Raw genomic sequence first — 19405 nt, 5'->3', positions numbered from 1 at the left:
ACTATTTAAGCCACTTGAATTTGAGCTACTCTTGCCTAATGGGACAGATTTAGCCAATCGGTGCTCCTTCCCATCCGTCTGCTAGACCTGTATCAGGTTTCAAACCGGACACTCATGCTCATACAGAGTGTCTCTGGGCACTCATTTCAGCTTTCTAAGAATAGTCTTCAGTGTTTATTTAAGAAGTGAACACACACATAGCAACTTTGCTTTATATCAATCATGTTTACATGCTGAGAATGTGTGGACACTACATTCATAAAGTGCTGGTTCTCTGGCTAAAAAGATTTAAACAGGCCATAGACACATTGAAGACTCTGTAAACACCTGGTAAAAAACAAAAACAGAACTGAAGTCTGGATGATGTAACTGTCGTGAGCTGTTGACGTGTAAAATGTGATTAGTGTTGCCAATGAAAGAATATAAATAATAAGTTTTCCTCCCAAGTCAGTCTAACCCCCCAAAAAACTCACAAAATTCAGACATTCACATTTTACCCGTAAGTCTCCTATATATTTTATTGCTGGTAAACGTAAAGCAATTCTGAATCATTTTAAAGTATTATACCTATGGAAGACCATTTCTGCCACATAAGAAATAAAAAATGATGCTTTGATAAATCATAATTAATGCAAAAAAAATTATCTCTACTCTCAACTTTAATTTGCAGTCTCAGACTTAAAGTCTATTTTGTCTAACATATCTACTATTAAACACATTTCTTACCGATCAAACTTATTTAAACCATATGAAATGTATAAAAAATGTGTGTAATATTGCTTGTCTGAGAAAGTATGAACTGACGGCCATGTCGATGGTCTTTTAAGGTAATCGGCTAACCAAGCCAGTTTTTTTATTCTTGCCATTTTATTCAATTTTAATATCCAAATGTTAGTGAGAAGAATAAAAATAACTTTTAGATATCAGTAGCATATGTGATGGACATCAGTTATGCTCATCTTTAGTAGCTCCTTTGAAGGCATCTTGAGTAAAGCAGTTCTATAATTAATGAAGCACATGCAAAAGACCCGAACTGGAGGTGATGCGACCTGTTTCATAATACTGAAATACGTTGCGCAAAACCCCCTTATTCTTCTTATTCTAAAAATGTGTCTACTTATATGTTAACTCGAACTCTCCCGCCATCTAGCTTTAAAATGAATGAGGACTCCATCACACATGACCATAAACAATAAAAATACTTTTTGAAGTGACAATGGCATGTACCCTTTCGCTAACGAACTTGTGGAAGGGCCTTTCACAAGTTCACACTTACATATAATTAAATAGAGTAAAGGTAATGCGTATTTGGCGTGCTGTTCCGAGCTCGGAATTTGGCCCGAAGCCAGAGAACCCCCCCATATAGTCTGGTGTATATGTACCTCTTATCTCGTTAATAGGGTTGATTAACTGAATGTGTTCATTTTCATTTGAAATGCCCCTACTTATTGTTTCATAAATTCAACTTTTTATCTCATTATTATGTCCAATTATAATTTACCAAGAGCATACATTTTTTTCTTATGTGGCAGAAATGGGCTCCATATGACTCAGTCCATTATTCAATCATCAATCTGTTCAATCGATGATCAAGTTATTGCAATGTTCCCACAAAATGAATTCAAGTAAAGCATCACTCCAATTTACATTCAGACTCCCTGATTCGGATGTCACTCTAAATGACACTTTTGTAAATGAATCTCATCATGCTCAGTGCCGGTGACCGAGAGAGGGAATCTCTTGTGCGTTCAGAACGGAAGAGCCCGGAAACAGTGATGGAGTCTCGCTTCCTTCTGGTTAGATTTTAAGGTCATCCATCCTGGTCTTGTTGCTGCTGTAGCGACTTGAATGGCTGGGCCTGCGCTGCTGGCTCGCTGGTGATCCGGGGACAGAATTCGATGCTTTACTGGTCTTGACATCCGCTGCGTCAGGTTTTCCACTGCGCTCTACAGCCATGTTCTCGCGGTTTTGCTTGCAAACAGAGCGGCTGCCATGCTGTGGGAAGGTTTCATCGGGTTCTGAGAGGTTGAAGTGCGGCTCAGCGGGAAAGGGAGCCGGAGGAGGAGCATGAGGTGGGAAATATGGGTAGTTTGGCACAAAATGAACCATCTCACTGGGTGCTTTAGATTCAGTGTCGCAGACAGAATGAGCGCGCCGGTAACGGAGGCCCTGTCGGCACTTGGTGAAACCCAGGTGATACATCTCCACCAGGTTGAGCAGCAGAGAGACACAGGCCACGGCCAGCATGAACACGATGAAGATGGTTTTCTCCGTAGGTCGTGAGATGTAGCAGTTGACGGTGTTAGGGCAGGGCCACCTGTTGCAGGTGTACAGTGGCTTGAGGTCGAATCCGTACAGGAAGTACTGTGCCACAATGAAGCCCACCTCAAACAGTGTTTTGAAGATTATGTTGAAGACATACGTGCGTAGCAAGACTCCCTGCAGGCGGATCTTCCCCTGTTCATCACGTATTGGACCTTTTCCAGGTTTGGAGCTTAAAAGTGCCTGTTTGTCTGCCCCGCTCTCCTCACTGTGTTTATGTTTCTGCTCCATGCGCACCAGGTGGAGGATGTGGCCCAGGTAGATCAGTGTCGGAGTGGAGACGAAGATGATCTGAAGCACCCAGAATCGGATGTGAGAGATCGGGAAGGTTATATCATAACACACATTCTGACAACCAGGTTGTTTGGTGTCACAGGTGAAACCGGACTGCTCATCACCCCAAACCTTCTCTGCGGCAGCACCGAGCACCAAGATACGGAAGATGAAAAGTACGGTGAGCCAGACTTTTCCCACCACCGTGGAGTGTTCCTGGGCGTTTTCCAAAAGCTTTCCAAGACTGTTCCAATCTCCCATTACTGTTGCGTGCCCACCTGCAAAAACATACAAATATATTGGAATGCATCAATAGCAATTAAAATTCTGAATGAGCCAATAATTGTTTTTTATGGCCAATAATCAATAAAAGATAGATATGAAAATTATATTGTATTTTGTTTGAATGATAATTTGAATGAATAATTCTGTCAATACTTAGTACCGATACATCCCTGTGACATTTGAATTTCAGTCCAATACAGATCCATAATGTATTAAAGGAATAATTCACCCAAAAATTAAAACTTTGTCAAAATTTACTCACCCTAAATAGGGCCATTCCTATTTAAAAACAATTGTATTGTTTTTGAATCTTGTTAAAAATACTATAACCTAACCCTAACAGAAATCTTTCTGCATTTTACACACACAGAAAAACATTATTTACTTTATACTGTTTTTACAAATCCCCAAATTTACGAGTCCCCAAATTTAGCAGTTTTAGCTAGCTCCCACAAAATTTTACAAATTTGTCCCTAAAATATGACTCATTTGTTACACACACATAAATAATATTACCAAGTAATCTGGTTAAGTGTGTACACTCACACATATACAGTAGTAGAGGGGGGGTTTGAAGGTTCTTTGCCATATATATTGTCATATGCCCTGAGGTTTGACTGGCATGTCTTCATGCTTGAGCATGACCTGGAACAGGTGGACATGCTCGACCCCTACACACACACACACACACACACACACACACACACACACACACACACACACGGATCTTCTAACAAACTTTATCCTTTCTGTATGCTAGTGTCTGTGTATAGATTCCGTTTAACTAAACATTAAATTGTCTTACGGTAATTGTTACTTACTGTACTGCAAAAAGTGTTTTCAAACTTTTTAAAGCTATGGACCTCCAAATAGGATGATGACCTTGCGAGGGGCCAAAATTATAAAGGTAGTTATATATTTTCGTGTATACTGTAAAAAATGAAGACATTGTAAATGTGTCAAATATTTTCTGGAAAATATCTAATTTGTATAAGTTTAAATGTACATAGGCCTATTTTTGTTTCTTATCCGTCAATAGAACAAAATAATTAGTGATTAATCTAATGATTTTTTTTTACCAGTTTTTAAAGAGCAGAATGAAATGGTGATTGGTTACATTCAGTCATATATTTGTCACATCTCTCCACGATGCCCACCTACCACCTGTGTCTCCTTATCTGGTTAAACTCTGCCCATATAAGTCTGGTGTTTTGCAAATCTGCAAAGTCTTGTATGTTCAATGGTACACTGCAATTCTGAGAGCTATCCTGGTTTCCCGTGTCCATGTAAGCAGCTCAGATAGACTCCCCCCCCCCCACACCCACACACACACACAAAAAAATATCATGAGGCATACTGTGTTCAATAAAGTTAGATATGCCAGTTCAATAGAGTCTGATAGTCCTCGATTGGTCAATCATCCTGTCAGTGACGCATATTTCTCACTGCTGGGTCCATAGTTGGCAAAGTCTTCTGTTACGGACTGCTCCGAGACTTGGGTGAAGATCCAAATGCAGCTTTTTTTGGGCAATCCAGAATCCAGATCACATCCATGTTACAGGCAATTGGTCAAAACACCGTGCAAAAAACCAACGCCAGAGCAGAAAACACAGGCAAACAGGGAAATCCAGCACACAAAAAAACAGGCAGAAGATCAAAACTAAGACTCTGGAACATTATATAGATCTTGCATTGCAGCTGAGCGGCTCGGATTTTACTGTGGGTGTCATGTAGGATGAACGCGACATTCACTCTGTAGCCGCCATGCCAGAGTCTCCAGCCGTAATGGCCGCCACGCCAGAGTCTCTTCACGTCATGGCCGCCATGCCAGAGTTTCCAGCTGTCATGAATGCTGCACCTGAAGCTACCAAGGCAGTCCCATAGGCATTTGAGACTTCCAGTTTGGCGGACACACCGCTGATATCGGTGCGAGCAGTTGGTATTTCTGTAGTGGTAGCAAGTCAGGGGGTCTCAGAGGTCAATTGTACTCCCTGTTATGGTGATGGCCATTCTATGTGTCTGGGCTGTGTACGCTTCTCCAGAGGCGGCGGAACCTGATTCAGTTTTGTGCGAGGCAGCAGCATCTGCCCATGAACTTCCTGTTTGCTTCTACATTTTGTCACATTCACCAGCTGGAGTGCCCATGATCTCCTCCAGAGGGCACTCCTCCCGACTCCCTTGCTTTCCCATCATGAACTTCAACTCCCATAATCCATTGCCTGTACTCATTGTTTGGTCACTTCCACCTGTGTCTCATTTTCTGGTTAAACTCTGCCCATTTAAGGCTACGTTTACACGTGGCCGGTTATTTTCCTAAACGGACATATCCCCATCTCCGTTTTCAGAAAAGTGTTCGTTTACACGAACCCGTGTATATGCCGTCAAGAGCATGCCAAACCTATAGGTGGCAGTGTAACGAGAAACTCAAGCCCACGTTAGCCAATCAGAATCCCGAAAATATAGGTCTCACTTTTGACGCAGTGCAAGTTCTGTCGCATACTGTGACGTCGACTGCCTAAAACTCAGTTTTTCTCAGTTTACATGCACACGTGCAAACAGAGTTTTCCAAAATCTCCACTCTGGCCGGAGTTTTTAGAAAGAATCGTTTTCAGAGGAGAATTCTCCGCTTGCGTGTAAACGAGGGGCACAACCGAAGGGAAATGTCTCCGTTTTTCAAAATAAATGTACGTGTAAATGGGGCCTAAGCCATGGTGTTTTTACTCATTTAGTGTGAAGTCTTGTATGTTCAATGTCATACTGCCATGCTGAGCCCTTGTTGTTTGTCTGGTGTTTTGACCCATTGCTTACTACATGGATTATGATTCTAGATTTCCCAATAAAAGCTGCATTTGGATCTTCACCCAAGTCTCTGAGCAGTCCATAACAATAATATTATTACAATTTTTTTATTGTGGTTTTTAGCATGATTTGTTCTGCTTGTTTGAGAGTTTGAAACCTTGGCCTTCACATATTCAAATAATAAAATGCTGAAATATGGATTTTTTTCCATTTTATATGAATCTACTGAGTTTATTTAGCTCGCAGTCAAAACACACACACACACACACCTCTGAAGAACAGGTTCTCAAATACACACTAAACACAAAGTATTTCAAAACCAATATAGGTTTATACCAATATCAGTCAGATTAGTCATTGACGAATATACACACACAGTCATATATGAATTAATCACATTAGTCATAATACTAAATATAGGACCCCTTTTGCTTCCCGAAACCTGAAGGGTCTGACAATCATTTGTGCCACTAAGTCATTATCTCTACATATAGAGACAAAGATTGATTCATGCTGTTAAATGAAAGGAATAAAAAACTGTGAATAAAATCTGAACCTGAAAGGATATTAAATAGATTTTTCATTCTGACAGATGATGTTCCTCTTCTGTCAGTCTCTATGTGTGTACATACAAGGTAGAGTGTGTGAAAGTTGTTTAGTTTTATTGTGTGAAACTTACCTTTCTTAAATGTCCAGAGTTAGAATAATCCCCTCACACACAAACGCAGTGTTGCACGTCTTCTGTCATACACACACTTTCTTCTGTATTCCAGCACTGGCTCAAACAGTAAGAGAAGACTGACCCGTACAGATACACTGTATATATGTGTGGATGTATGTGTGTGTGTTAGGGTTAATTTTGGCAGGGAACACAATCCCTAGGGAGAATTTTGAAGAGTGTACCACCTGCCTTGTTTCTCAGAGCCTTTCTGGTGAGTGACAGCTGTCAGGCCCAATGGCTGAGCTCACAGTTGAACGGATGCATTCCTCCCTTTGAAGGAAAGTAACTAAAACATATTATTATTATTTTTGTCTTTCTATTTTCATTTCTACCTTTTTTAAAGTGTGTTTAGCACCAAACAGAGAACAAATAGAAGTTATAAAGAAAGAGGTATAGACCAAACTTTTAGCTATTTTGAATGTAGGATATGTGGTAGATTACAGGGAATATTTTACATAAGAACAGGTCAAATCTGGATTGGCTGGTGACAGAAGACCCAGGGCTCAAAGCAGTTTCATAAACAGGTTTATGAAATATTTTAATATGTGCTGACCTCCGGAGCAAATGTAGGTCAGTCCAATTAATAATAAACATTTTAACAACGGATTATTAAAACAAATGTCCTGCCCATTTATAATGTAAAAAAAATTGTCATTATTATGTACCGAGAGGCTGACCTTGATATTGTAGATAAAGCATTACAGTGACTGGTTTATCAAGAGTTGGTCTTTTGGAACTGTAGCGCCCCCTAGAGTACAAGTCACAAAATCCGGAAATCATAAAGAATCTGAATTGCTATAAACTGTGTTTAGATGTTTGTAGTCATATGATATAGCAGTTATAGACCTATACAATGAAGCACACCTTTATGTAAGTGGAATATGAATAGCAGAAAATTGTTTTATTATAAATTAGCTTTCTACTGCAGTGGTTCTCATCCTTTTTGCCTTTTGTCCAAGACAATATTCAATCTAATGTAAGATGATTGTAGGCTATACCTCTACTTCTGTTGTCAGGCATAATAATAATTAAAAAGCTAAAATAAAAAGTGTGTTTTTGTGTTTATTTTTAGCATTAACAATTAAGATGGGAATATAACATTTTAATCAGTTTAAGACTTATTGGTAAAACCCACTGATCTACAGGATAATGAAGTAGCTACAACTGATGAATGAATTGAAACATTTTGAACTTTTCTGGTTACAAACACTTTTGACATTTGCAATAAATCTCAATGTGTGAAATCTAATCTTTGTCATCAGGCAGAGATTCTATCACAAATAGATTAAGATTTTCTTTAATTGTAGTATTTTTAGCTACAATATAACATTTTTATACAGCAGTGTAAATTTATTTAAACAATGGTCTAAAAATGTTTGGAGTAATATCATGCATGCCTACATATTTTAAAAAGTATTTCCCCAGTTTCACAGACAAGGCTTAAGCCTAGTCCCAGACTAAAATGTTTGAGCTGTTTTAAACAAAACCTACTAGCACTGACATATCTTAAAAAATGTCAGCGCCATTGTTTTGTCTCAAGATGCACACCAGTAATGTTTTTTCTAAGGCACATTTATAAAAGCTATATAAATTCTCTAATTGAACTAAGGCCTAATCTTGGCTTAATCAAAACCCTGTCTGTGAAACTGGGCCATTGAGTTAAAAAATAAATGTAAAATAATAATTAAAAAAAAACATCATCAATGAGGTGAGGATATTATTAGGCCTCATTAACAATTAAGTGTTTGAGTGAAATATTTAGCTTTCAGGGTGACTAGATGATCACTTCTAAAAGGAAAACAGTTTCTGGGAGATCCAGGCTCCCACTGCAGAGTCCTTGGAGTTATTGAGATGGCGACTTGTTGCCCTAGCAACAAGAAATATGATTTCTGCGATGTTGAGCAGGATGCAGATGCCGGACACCGCAAGCATAAATATAGTGAACACCGTTTTCTCTGTTGGCCGGGACACAAAGCAATCGACTATGTTTGGGCACGGGTACGAATCACACTTTACCAGGCGGAACATCTTGTAGCCTGGGTAAATCATGTAGAAGAGATACATAAACGCAGATTCGAATAACACACGGAACAGCAGGCTAATGATGTATGTCCACCAAAGGCCACCGGTTATCTTCATCTTTTGAGTCTTTATCTGCTCTAAGTCCTTCGGACTGGTGCGGCCAGCTTGGCGATACAACTTTTTGTCGATATGCCGACGGTGTGCAATGTGCATGGCAACCAGCAGGGCGGGGGTAGAGACCATGATGAGCTGCAGCGCCCACAGTCGGATGTGAGAGATGGGAAAGAAGTGGTCGTAGCACACGCTGTTGCAGCCAGGCTGCTGGGTGTTGCAGATAAAATGCGCTTTCTCATCGCCCCACACACTCTCCGCCGCCACCACCAGAACCATGATACGGAAAATGAAGAGAACAGACAGCCAAATCCGCCCAATGCCTGTGGAATGTCGGTTCACGCCGCTGATCACGGCATAAAAAGACGCCCAGTTCATTTTTGGTTCCAGATCTGCAAAACAGAGACAAACTCCACTTTTAGCAAACTCTCTCTCTCTCTCTCTCTCTCTCTCTCTCTCTCTCTCTCTCTCTCTCTCTCTCTCTCTCTCTCTCTCTCTCTCTCTCTCTCTCTCTCATAAATAAATTGTTTTTATTTAGCAAGGAAACAAAAATGGATAAAAACTGGCAGTTTATACTCAGCTGAAAAAAAAAAATTTCATGGTTTAGCCTACACAAAAATATTAAGCAGCAGAACTGTTTTTAACATTGATAATAAGAAATGTTACTTAAGCACAAAATCAGAATATTAGACTGATTTTTTAAGGATCCTGTGACACTAGAGTAATGGCTGCTACATGAAAATACAGCATCATAAAATATAAATTAATAGAAAACTCATTGGACATTATTACATCACAGTCTTGATTTAAGCCTTTTTATTACCACACAATAACCATAAGATATCATAATATGTAATACTAATGACCAAGTCTGACTCAAATCTACAAATATATCTTTGAAACATTGCATAACACAATTATAAAAATGTAAGTGACCAATGAGACCAGAGCTATAACAATGAACTTGTTCTGTATAGGCTACTTGCACAAAGTGATTTTTCATGACTACTACCTAAAAGAACCTCATTCACTGAAACCCATTTACATGTCACAAGTAAAGCAAATGCAAAGAGAAAAATACAACCATAAGAAAACAGCAGCACCTATGTTCTGACAGACAGAGAAAGTAAATGAGAGAAAGAGATTTATGCAGTATTCAGCATTACCAGACTCCGCAGGTGGTGTTAGTGGCATGGGCAAAGCCCGTTCAGAGGGGTTCTGAGACCCGCCGTGTCTCCGGTGTGTGTGTGTGTGTGTGTGTGTGTATGCCTGTGTCTGTATGTGTGTAATTCTGTCAGATGGAGTGTCTCCGGCTTGCAGCCACAATTTATAAAGGAACGGACACCCATGTGACCGGCGAACTCAGAGCCAATGTCATTCTCCCATCACACAATGAAAGCGTGGGTTCAGTCACAGAACAAGAGTGTGTGCTTTGATGTGTGTGTTTGTGTTTGTGTGATATGGGTCACCGGGTATCTTCCATCTTGTACTTTTGCCTTTCTGCCTCATGGATTTATGTAATATTTTTAGCTTTATATTATATATTAATATTATATATACTATTATAGGCAAAATCTTTTTTGATTTTAGTAAACCTAATTTTGTCTATACAATTCATTTGTCCAATGCATTGAATTGACAAAATAATAAAAGTTTGGTGTAATTAAAACTCAAAAAAGCCTATGCAAAAAAAAGGAACACAATTTAATGATTTGAGATTATTTACAGTGTGACCTCACAGGACCATGTAACATTTTTTTTTAAAACAAATTTAAGTACACACAATGAATTCAAATTTTATGTGTGAGTTTAGAATTGGTTATAGGTAAGTTTAGGAATTAGAAATATGCCAATAGTTTAGTTTGCAAACACCCTGAATCAATAATATGCATGTGTGAAAATTATGATGTCATAGTGCAGGACATCCATTCATATCATGTAGCCTAATTTTATGTTTTAATTCATGCTTTTACATTATTGATGAATATTACTACTATTGTATTTTAATATTTAATATAATGGAATATCATTTAGTAATGATACATATTATTATTCATACTATACAAATGATTGAATATAAAGTGTTATCTAAAAATTATTAAATATTATAAATTATATCTCAATCAATGTATTTAAGTATTTTTTTAAATCCCTTGTTGTGGTTTTATTATTGTTTTAGTGAAATACAATGATGGATGTCATCATCACAAAAGAGTCTCAAGATGCTGTGTAACATCTTGACTTCAAATAGCCTACATATTTATAGTTTTCCAAGTGGTGTTATGAAACAATATATTTTCTGATATTATTATGTGTAGTATTCCATGAACAGGGAGTGGTTGTAAACATTCTAAATTAAATAGGGAGTTTCACACAGCTGAATTCACTGGTTTGGGTTTGGTAGTTGGTTGATTATTGAGTTTCTGGAGTGAACATGGTTGGTAGTTGATTATGACAAAGGTTTAATTGGTAGGTTTAGTACTGTGTTTGATAGGGTTGATATTTGGCTGATGTTTACCTGCGGTTGGTGTGGTCCCTGAGCAGAAGAAGAGGTTGAAGTCGCACTGGAAAGGGTTGATGTTTGCCTAGTGCCGATTATGGCGCTGTACCGGAGCTTTGCATTGCTAATCACTCGTGTCACGCTGTTACTCACCCCACTACAAACATCTCCACACAAAAGATGCTTGTGCTGCCGGTCCTTAACCATTCAGATCAGATCCGAGGCACACACCCACCAGCAGAAACTGTGACGCAAATTATGTACAAACGCACATTTACACATGAACATACACCAACTCACATACACAAGCATGTACATTGCAATTCTTTCACACATTCATAGCCACCACGAACAAACATGAATGTTTAAACACACCCAGTCTGTGTCTGCAAAAATATGTATAGGGCCTACGTACAACAAAACTCTAAACGTTTTAGATAGACCTAAATGTATTATATTAAATCACTCCAATCACAGTCCCAACAACTTCAACAAAAAAGATACAATTCATCCAAATTGTTCCTTATTGTCTATTAAAAGCAAAGGGAAATTTCATCAAAAATATATATAAAACATTAAGTTGTTTTTTTTCTGAATATATATTTTATATTTAATTGCAGGGGACATTATTTTAACTTTTAGCGTTTCACTTCCCAAAGGTCTCCACAAGGTGACCCACGAACACGCGCACCAGCACTCTGGCACAAACACAGAACGCGCGACCGCGGTAGCGCGCACGACCAGCCCCACCTAGAGGAATTGTGGGAAGACATGGCAGCTTCCGCTGTTTGTGTTCACGGAATTTCCGCACTGAACAGTCACTAAATTAATAGAGTTTAGTTACCATCACAACTCAATAAGTGTTGCGGTTCGGTTTGTTTCGGGATGGAGGAGAGCGGCAGTGTGGACAGTGTGGAGTCGCTGTGCAGGTATTAACAGAAAACACACTCTCTAAATGAATATTTAATGTATAATTTCACGCTGACTTTATGTTTTTGAAACTTCTTGACAAGCGCAGCCCACTGTCTTCACTTCACTGTCAGAAGGGATAGTTCACCCAGATATTAGCTTTCATTTAGTAATCATCATTTAGCCTACTTAACATTATGTTGCTGCTCCAAACACGAATGACACCGCTTATTTTTATTATATATTTTAAAAAAAAAAGTAAAGATAGTGAATTATGACTGAGGCTGTATTATCAGTTCCTAACATTCTGCATTGTATGTTCCATGGAAGAAAAAAAGTCAGTTTAAAATATACAGTTTTGGAACAACATGAGGGTGAGTAAATGATGAAAGAATGTTCATTTCTGAGTGAACCTTCCCTTTAAGACCATGAGTAAAGCGCATAGGTGTGCTTTAATCTGCCTTCATCCTCTAATGTCCTTTCAGCTCCACTACGACCCGCTCTGACCGTTCAAGTGGGACCAAAGTTTCAGACACAGAGCTGCGGGTCAGTCAGAACCAAAGTTCAGCCCAGCACTTATTTTTCTGCACTTAAAACTAATGTATGTTCCGCACTGTTACTATTACTATACCTCATCTGTTACTTTTTCTTATTACAGAGTAAAGGAAGGACATTTGAAAAGGTATTCAAGTGTGAATGTGTGCACTAGACTTGGAAAAAGTTTCAGTTTATGTTCACTGATCAAATTGTCCTGTATGCAGGTCTATAAAGACCCCGGTAAAGGCGAACTTCCTCTTTTGGCAGAGGAACTGGTTCAGGATGCCGGTATGTGTGGCACATTATACTGACTGCTGTGCATAAGCTATTCTGATGGTTTTAATGTATGTGCTTATTGTGTGCTTGTCCACAGCTAAAGAAGTGACTTACATTTGTCCATTCATTGGGCCTGCTAGAGGATCTCTGACCGTCACTAACTACAGACTGTTCTTCAGGTGCACTGACAGGGTAAGAACCACGCACACATGCTGTTTCTGTACTTCTGGAGAGAATTTCTAAACTAAAGACTTAATTTTCTGGCACCTTATTTGTTTGTTAGGAGCCGGTGTTTGGGCTAGATCTGCCACTGGGAGTTTTGAGCAGAGTAGAGAAGATCGGAGCAGCGACTAGCAGAGGAGACGCCTCATACGTCCTCGTCTGCAAGGTTTGTGAATAAAAATAAAACATTTGAAGAAGAAGACGACTTGACATTTAACTATACATATATGTTTAAAAAACAATAATTAAAAATAAAGCTGAAATAAAATATACTTATTGAATGAAAATTAAAAATGTTGAAATAAAATGTACAAAAATTACAAACAAATAAAAATCATTTAAAGCTAAATTGGAATATAAAAAATGTACTGAAAATATACGAATAAAGGCTACTTCAAAATATTAATAAATAATAAAATGAGGTGTTATTAAAAATGTATATACTAATAAAATGGTATATAAATAATACTAAAATAACACTGTTTATGGTTGGTCAATGAAAATGTTGGCAGGGCAGGAAACGGGTCAGCAGAAAAAACCCTTACTGTTGAGTCCTGATACATTCTTTTCCCTGCATGTTTGCTCAATGTATATGTGTCTTGTAGGATATGAGGAACCTGCGTTTTGTACACAAGGAACCTGAGGACTCACTAAAGAAATCAGTGTTTGAGGTTCTGATGAAGTTTGCTTTTCCAGTGTCAAACAACCTGGTGAGAAACATAAGACAAAGAGCATATATTATTCCAGCATACAGTATAGTGTAATTAATAAACCTAATTCAACAAAATCAGCATCAGCCTAAAAGTAATTAGAGCTCATAATCTCTCTGTCTGTCTCCCTCCTTTCTCTTTGTCTAGTCCCTCTTTGCATTTGAGTATAAGCAGGTGTTTCCTGAGAATGGATGGAGGGTGTATGATCCACTGGCTGAATACAAGAGACAGGTACATTGTGTGTTTATTTATTTTTTTAGTTATATGCAAGGTGATAATATACAGTCATCGTTGCATAATAAACCCCTTCAAAGGGACAAGGAGACTAATTGTATCACCCTAAAAAGGTTTGTTTTACAATAATGATGGCTGGGTGTACATTATCCCATGTATTACACAGCTACTTACCAAATAATTGTGTATAAATAAATAAAAATAAGATTTTATATAAGGGTAATCATTTACCAAGTGATAAAATAAAATATTTTATCACTTGGTAAATGTATAATATTTAATATTAGTTAATAATATTAATGTGTGTGTGTGTGTGTGTAAAATGTGAAAATTATATATACTAATTTACAGTATTTAACAGTATTTTATTATTTGAAAAGTATGAGACTATGGAGTGATACAAAAGACATCTGGCACAGCTATGTAGGATATTGTAAATCAATTATACATTTTAGGGTCATTATACAAAACATATTTCACTGCACAATTCTGTGATTGACCAATAAGAAACAAGTATTTCAGAGAGTCGTGTTTTAAATATAAATAGGGTCTTCCGAATGAGAGCTGGAGGATATCCAAAGTAAATGATCACTATGAGCTGTGTGATTCATACCCAGCGGTGCTAGTTGTGCCGGTAACAATACCTGACGAGGAACTGCGACGCGTCTCCAGCTTCAGGGCCAAAGGACGCATTCCGGTCAGTGTCTTGAGACGATTCTGAATCTTCACACTTCAGTTTGTGTGTGAGCAATAATTCATCCTCAGGTCTCACCACTGAATCTATTGGCTCGTTCCGGTTTAGGTATTGTCATGGATCCACCCGGAGAGTCAGGCTGCAGTGGTTCGGTCCAGTCAGCCGATGGTAGGTCAGAATGGTCGACGCAGCAAAGAAGATGAGAAACTCCTTCAAGCCATCATGGACGCAAACGCACAATCACACAAACTGTTCATATTTGATTCCAGACCCAGTGTGAATGCTGCAGCTAACAAGGTAAACACTTACTTTCTGTTCAAGCGTGTGTTTTAAATAAAAGGGAAAGTTTTGACAGTTTGTGTTTTAGATGAAAGGAGGTGGGTATGAGAGTGAAGATGCTTATCAGAATGCAGAGCTGGTGTTTCTGGATATCCACAACATTCATGTAATGCGCGAGTCACTACGGAAACTGAAGGATGTCGTCTATCCCAACATTGAAGAATCTCATTGGCTGTCCAATCTCGAGTCCACACACTGGCTGGAGCATATTAAGGTGAGACAAGAGGGATCTCTTCATAATGTTTCTCACATGTTAAGAAATATGAGGATGATGAAGATGGCACTGATTGTGTGTGTGTGTGTGTGTGTGTGTGTGTGTTTGTGTGTGTGTGTGTGTTAGTTGATTCTGGCAGGAGCTTTAAGGATAGCCGACAAGGTGGAGTCTGGGAAAACCTCAGTGGTGGTTCATTGCAGTGACGGCTGGGACAGAACTGCTCAGCTGACCTCACTGGCCCTGATAATGCTGGACTCTCACTACAGAACCATTCGAGGCTTTCAGATACTGGTGGAGAAAGAGTGGCTCAGCTTTGGACATCGCTTCCAACAGGTCAGTCAACTAACATGACAACAACAAACAAGACTGGATACATTTTTTGCTGTTTTCCAAATTCCTCACTTGTTCACTCATTCACTATTTACTATATAATGAATGCTTCATAGTGAACTGGTGTCTACTCTGGGCACATCCTGTGATTTTTAATGTGTTGCACTTCTGAAAAGTCTGAAATTAAGTCAAAATAAAGTTGCTTGAAGAACTTTATTTTGCCTTTCCCAATTAAATAAAGAGATTTCATTTTCAAATATCATTATAAACAGAAATGATGAAGAGATAGCACTGGTGTTATGTACTAGCATATAGTACCGGTATATGTTTTTATAACTGAACATCAGCATAACTGAAAATTATCCAGCATTTTTTTCATAATTCTATCTAAATGGAGAATTCAACTTAATTGACCAGGCTGAAACATAAAAAAAATGCTTGTGGCTATTTTTTATTTAACAAAAGGATGAGCCCCTCCCTGATGTTTTTAGAAATTACATCAAAACATTGAATAACGCAGTGCTTTTCAAGGGGTCAGTTGGTTTTTTTTTTTTTTTTTTTTTTTTTTAAAGAAATTAATACTTTTTTTCACCAAGGACACATTAAATTGATCATAAGTGACAGTAAATGTTACAAATGATTTCTATTTCAAATAAATGCTGTTCTTTTTAACTTTCTATTCATCAAATACTGAAAAAAATCTATCACAGTTTCCAAAAAAATAATCAGCAGCAGAAATGTTTTTAACATTGATAATAAGAAATGTTTCTTGAGCTCCAAATCTGCATATTAGAATGATTTCTGATGGATCATGTGGCAATGAAGACTGGAGTAATGATGCTAAAAATTCAGCTTTGCCATCACAGGAATAAATGGCATTTTAAAATATATTAAAATAGATAGTTAATTGTAATAATATTTCACAATATTACTGTTTTACTGATCAAAATAAATGCAGCCTTAGTGAGCATAAGAGACTTTGTTCAAAAATATATACCGGTGTATATATAAAAAAATCATACTGACCCCAATGTTTTGACAAGTATGGAAACAATAACATTCAAAAACAAAAAAGATCCGTGTTTTGTAATTATTTCAAGTCACCTTGCTCATTATTTGCTCTACCAGATGAAGTAAAAGAGGCTAGTCTACTAGCATTCATATATTTTTAAAAAGCGGGTTAAGACATATATTTTTAAAGTTGCTTATCAATATAACAATATGATGTTGTAATATAACAAAGTCAAACTATATTGCCAATTTACTTTATTTTACACGCTGAACTTTATAGTTGTGTACGAATATTTTTATATTTACATTGTGTGATTGTATTATTTGATTTTATGCATTTGAAGCACTTTGAGTTGCATTCAATGTATGAAATGCATACAACAAATAAATGTTTATTATTATGAATACAGTACATGATTATTTGTGTGTATGTAGCGAGTAGGTCATGGTGATAGGAATCACACAGATGCAGATCGCTCTCCGATCTTCCTGCAGTTCATTGACTGTGTCTGGCAGATGACAAGACAGGTAAGTGCCTATGTCTTCAGTGTATTGCCATGATCTGTCTCTGTATAAGTAATAAATATTTGTGTCTCTGTGTTTGTAGTTTCCTGCAGCTTTCGAGTTCAATGAGAATTTCCTCATAACAATACTGGATCACCTCTACAGCTGCCTTTTTGGCACATTTCTTTGTAATAGTGAGCAGCAAAGACTCAAAGAGGTGAGAGCGAGCCTACTCTTAGGTATACATGTTTGCACACTTTGTATGTATGTCATGTAACAGTAAGAAGAATATGAACGTTTAATGGATCAGGACATAATCTGGTAGATGCTATTATCTTTAACTTACAGCGAATGAACTGTGTTTCGGCCACAATAGTAATTTCAAAACTTTGTGTTTATTTACAAACAAGCATATATAACTGTGTGTGGGTCTAAGGGACTGTCTGTTTCTGTGTTTAGGAAGTCCCGAAGCGCACGGTGTCTGTATGGTCATTTGTGAACAGTCAGCTAGAGGAGTTTGTCAATCCGCTGTACGTACACTACCCCTCCCACGTTCTCTTCCCCACCGTCGGTATACGACACCTCCAGCTCTGGGTCTCATACTACATACGCTGGAATCCACGCATGCGACCACAGGTACACACATGTGAATGGTTTTTAAATTAATGTGCAGGTGCAGAAATTATTAGGTTCATTCTCTGATTCTGCCAGAGAATGTGTTCTCCACAATCTTCTGATATTTAAAAGATAATAATGTGTGTACTACTAGAGGTGTCCGTCACTACAAAACATCTAAGTTTAACTAACAGGACTAGATCCTTTCAATCTTTAAACCCAGCTATTTTGTTTTGATTTTCAATAAATATTACTCTATGATGTAATTAGATGTATTTTATTATTCATCACCTAAACATCTGACATTTTAGGTGACCTTATATTAGTTAATAATGGGTCTTAAAAGTCACTGTTTGATTAAAAATATATTTTAGGAGCCCGTCCATCAGCGCTACAAAGAGCTGCTAGCAAAACGGGCCGAGCTTCAGAAGAGGGTGGAAGAGCTACAGCGCGAGGCGGCCAATCGCACGGCCTCGTCATCCTCCGAGAGGGCGGGGTCTCCTACGCGCTCCATCACACCTGTTCAAACCTTTGTATAAGTGCTCGACAGCTTTGAGGAATGTAGATCGCCACACCACGTGAGCGTCACGGTTCTCATGTTACTTGCAGTGATGCACAACTGATGTAAATTCACACACTAACATTCACCTCGCTGCTACAAGCTGGGTGGATGGAAGAAGCTTTTAATCACTAAAACTGTTGGATACTAGTATTATATTAATACATTTATTAAGACTAGTGAAGCATTAATACATGTTAGAAACATATTAGGGCTTGTACTGAATGAACTGTATGTAATAGAACATGACGAAAGCGTTGTGATGTTACTGGGATTCTGCCAGCATCATCTTGATGCGGAGGGAAATTTAGGCGAGTCTTTCTAGCCTCTGGGTTTTATGTACAGGGTTCTGTCTTTACTTGAAATTCCTTGGGCTTGATAAAGATGACACTATCTAATCATGTTATGAGTGATGTACAATATGCTCTATAATCTAACGTTTGCTTATACATTAACATTATTGACCAATAATGTGTATTGACACTAATTAAATGAAACTATGTTGTCAATCGTCACCACTCCGGTGACGACTGCAATACAATCTCCTAATCCACAGCAATAAAATACCTGCAGTATCTGGATGTAGACAATGAATAATGTGTTTTGTTCATGTGTAGAGGGTGGAACGCTTAGTACGTTTACGTACAGTTATAATTGAGCTGGAGCGGTTGTTTGTGTAGTTGGGCTGCAGTCTGTCGCAGTATAGATGAGACAACATGTATTTGAATGTTTGCATCACTTGATAATGCGCAAAGCACCAAAGTCAATTATAGCTTGACTAAAGTGGGTACAATCACATTAACTACGTCTTTTAGTTTAATTTTTTTAAAGTTTTGCCCCAAGATTTTAGTCGGATTAAAGCGTTTTCACAGTAAACTTTTTAAAGTGCATGTGAATATCAATGAATCAGTGTTAAAAAAAATTTTTTAAATGTGGTATTTGAAATAAAGCTTAAATAAAATATGTAAATATTACATAAAATGTTTACATGGCAATTAACAGAAATAAGTTTTAATATATATATATATATATGTTGCTATACCATTTGTCATGTAGCACATGCTTTTAATCTAAAGCATATGTGAGAAAACATGGTGTTAAAATCCACTAAAAGGTTTTTAATCACTCATAATGTCATAAATTAGCAGTTTGCATTTGGCAAGTAAAATCCCCCAAACAGTACAAACAGACTGTTTATTTACACATCACATTCAGTTA

General features: G+C 37.8%; 3 protein-coding genes across 4 annotated transcripts; 1 reads left to right on the top strand and 2 right to left on the bottom strand.

Annotated features, from left to right (window-relative positions):
- Positions 1-200: 200 nt before the first annotated feature.
- On the bottom strand, positions 201-6517 carry gja2 (gap junction protein, alpha 2). The gene is made up of 2 exons (XM_079608795.1): positions 6359-6517; positions 201-2873 (listed from the first exon to the last, which is right to left on the bottom strand). The coding sequence occupies exon 2, from the start codon at positions 2854-2856 to the stop codon at positions 1798-1800; it is 1059 nt and encodes a 352-aa protein (XP_079464921.1). The 5' UTR covers positions 2857-2873; positions 6359-6517; the 3' UTR covers positions 201-1797.
- Positions 6518-7682: 1165 nt separating this feature from the next.
- On the bottom strand, positions 7683-11184 carry gjb1a (gap junction protein beta 1a). Of its 2 annotated transcripts, none has more exons than XM_079607420.1 (2): positions 11052-11184; positions 7683-8925 (listed from the first exon to the last, which is right to left on the bottom strand). In XM_079607420.1, the coding sequence occupies exon 2, from the start codon at positions 8909-8911 to the stop codon at positions 8189-8191; it is 723 nt and encodes a 240-aa protein (XP_079463546.1). In that variant the 5' UTR covers positions 8912-8925; positions 11052-11184; the 3' UTR covers positions 7683-8188. The 2 variants fall into 2 exon arrangements, with proteins under 2 accessions (XP_079463546.1, XP_079463547.1); XM_079607421.1 differs by lacking the exon at positions 11052-11184 and adding an exon at positions 9700-9840 and having other exon boundaries at positions 7684-8925.
- A 507-nt stretch (positions 11185-11691) lies between these two features.
- Positions 11692-19301, top strand: mtmr2 (myotubularin related protein 2). Its single transcript, XM_079606898.1, has 16 exons — positions 11692-11962; positions 12428-12488; positions 12601-12624; positions 12704-12767; positions 12853-12947; positions 13039-13143; positions 13583-13687; positions 13835-13918; positions 14469-14618; positions 14724-14912; positions 14983-15168; positions 15295-15501; positions 16945-17037; positions 17117-17230; positions 17473-17649; positions 18003-19301. The coding sequence occupies exons 1-16, from the start codon at positions 11919-11921 to the stop codon at positions 18165-18167; spliced, it is 1863 nt and encodes a 620-aa protein (XP_079463024.1). The 5' UTR covers positions 11692-11918; the 3' UTR covers positions 18168-19301.
- The last annotated feature ends 104 nt before the right edge of the window (positions 19302-19405 follow it).

Source organism: Phoxinus phoxinus (genome assembly GCF_949152265.1).
Source record: "Phoxinus phoxinus genome assembly, chromosome: 3".
In the NCBI taxonomy this organism is placed as follows: Eukaryota; Metazoa; Chordata; class Actinopteri; order Cypriniformes; family Leuciscidae; genus Phoxinus; species Phoxinus phoxinus.
The sequence above is the reverse complement of the archived record's forward strand: the minus strand, read 5'-3'. Positions and strand labels throughout refer to the sequence as shown.